Source organism: Nannospalax galili, unplaced genomic scaffold, assembly GCF_000622305.1.
Source record: "Nannospalax galili isolate Female #2095 unplaced genomic scaffold, S.galili_v1.0 scaffold2244, whole genome shotgun sequence".
NCBI lineage: Eukaryota > Metazoa > Chordata > Mammalia > Rodentia > Spalacidae > Nannospalax > Nannospalax galili.
Genome location: NW_008350463.1, coordinates 6,839 through 8,574, shown reverse-complemented (window position 1 = coordinate 8,574; position 1,736 = coordinate 6,839). Strand labels below are relative to the sequence as shown.

The following is a 1,736-nucleotide window of genomic DNA, read 5'->3' as shown; positions in this document are numbered from 1 at the left end:
ATCAATAAATCCTTAGAAATAAAATGTAAACAGTTGGTAGTTACATTAAGATAAATTATGATCTCATTTTCTGCATATTTATTTTCATGAGGCAGTTTATCTTTTGGATGAAATCATATTGTGTCTTCTTTTGATAGCTACTCCAAAGGGGGCTGAAATGCTATTTTTTTTGTCATTTTGAGACCAAGTCTCCTTTTAGCCCCAGGTCAGTCTCACAGAGATCAGTCTGTCCAAACCCTCCAAGTGCTGGAATTAAAATTGTGCACAACAAAGTCTGGCTCAAATTTTTAATATTTTAAGTTCTAGGGTCTTTTGTACCATATAATGTGAGACAAAAAATATTACATACTTCACTGAATGAACTTACTGTCCTATTTTATTTTACATTTCGGATGATATCACCAAAGAAAATGACAATATTGAACAAAGTTCTATTCAATTCCTCATGAGACCACAGAGATTTGAATAATAACATTGAGTGGCCTAAGAAGAAGGAAATACCTTACTGGGGACGCCACTAAAACATTAATCCAGAGAGTATTTTGCTTTCTCAACAACACTTTTATTTTAAATTTATTTACTTATGTGTTTTATGGGTCTGAATGTTTAAAGCCTGTAAATAAATCTGTACAACATGTACATGCCTGGTGTCTGCAGAGGCCAGAAGAAAGAATTGTGTTCCCTGGAACTGGAATTACAGATGGTCTCGAGCCACTGAGTACTGTGAATAAAAACTGCGACTTCTACAAAAGCAGCAAGTGCTCTTAAATGCTTCACCTTCTTTCCAGCCCCACAAGAACTTTCTTGAATGCACTTTTCACTTCTTTATTTCTTAGACTGTAGACAAGAGGGTTCAGCATGGGAATAACCATGGTGTAGAACACAGAGATAATTTTGTCACTGTCCATAGAGTGACTAGAGCCAGGCTGCAAGTACATAATAATGAAAGTCCCATAGAATAGGAAGACTGCAGTTAGGTGAGAAGCACAGGTCAACACAGCCTTCTGGTGTCCCTTACCTGAGTGCATCTTCAAAATTGTAGTGAATATGAGCAGGTAGGAAATCAAGATAACGAGGAGTGCCAAGAAGATGTTAAAACTTGAAATAATGAAAAGAATCAGCTCATTAACATGCCTATCATAACATGTCAGGGTCATGACGGCTGGAGTGTCACAGAAAAAGTGATGTATCACATTGGACATGCAGAAAGGGAGAGAAAATGTGTCTCCAGTATCAGTAGCAGCAGTTAGAAAACCAAGGACATAAGAGCATTTCACCAAACAAGCACATACTTTGGCTGTCATGATGGTTGGGTAATGCAGGGGTTTGCAAACTGCCACGTAGCGGTCATAGGCCATAGAGGTCAAGAGGTAACTTTCCACAGTAACAAAGAATACAAAAAAGAACATCTGAGCAGCACACCCATTGTAGGATATGACCTTGTCCCCTATCACCAAGCCAGCCAAAACTTTCGGAGTCACTGTGGAAGAGTAACAAAAGTCCACCAGGGAAAGGTTGCTGAGGAAATAGTACATGGGTGTGTGGAGACGAGAGTCCAGCAGAATCACCGTGGTCATCCCCAGGTTCCCAGTCAGAGTGATGAGGTAGATGATTGTGAACAGTATGAAGAGGGGGATCTGCAGTTCAGGAACATCGGTTATCCCTAGCAGGATGAACTCACTCACTTCTGTGTTATTTTCCATAGTCAGTATTTTAGAATCATAAAGATTCTATGG

At 39.2% G+C, this 1,736-nt stretch overlaps 1 protein-coding gene across 1 annotated transcript; it reads right to left on the bottom strand.

Moving 5' to 3' along the window:
* Positions 1 to 773: 773 nt before the first annotated feature.
* Positions 774 to 1,706, bottom strand: LOC103745762 (olfactory receptor 5B17-like). Its single transcript, XM_008847751.2, has one exon. The coding sequence runs from the start codon at positions 1,701 to 1,703 to the stop codon at positions 774 to 776; it is 930 nt and encodes a 309-aa protein (XP_008845973.1). The 5' UTR covers positions 1,704 to 1,706.
* Positions 1,707 to 1,736: the final 30 nt, after the last annotated feature.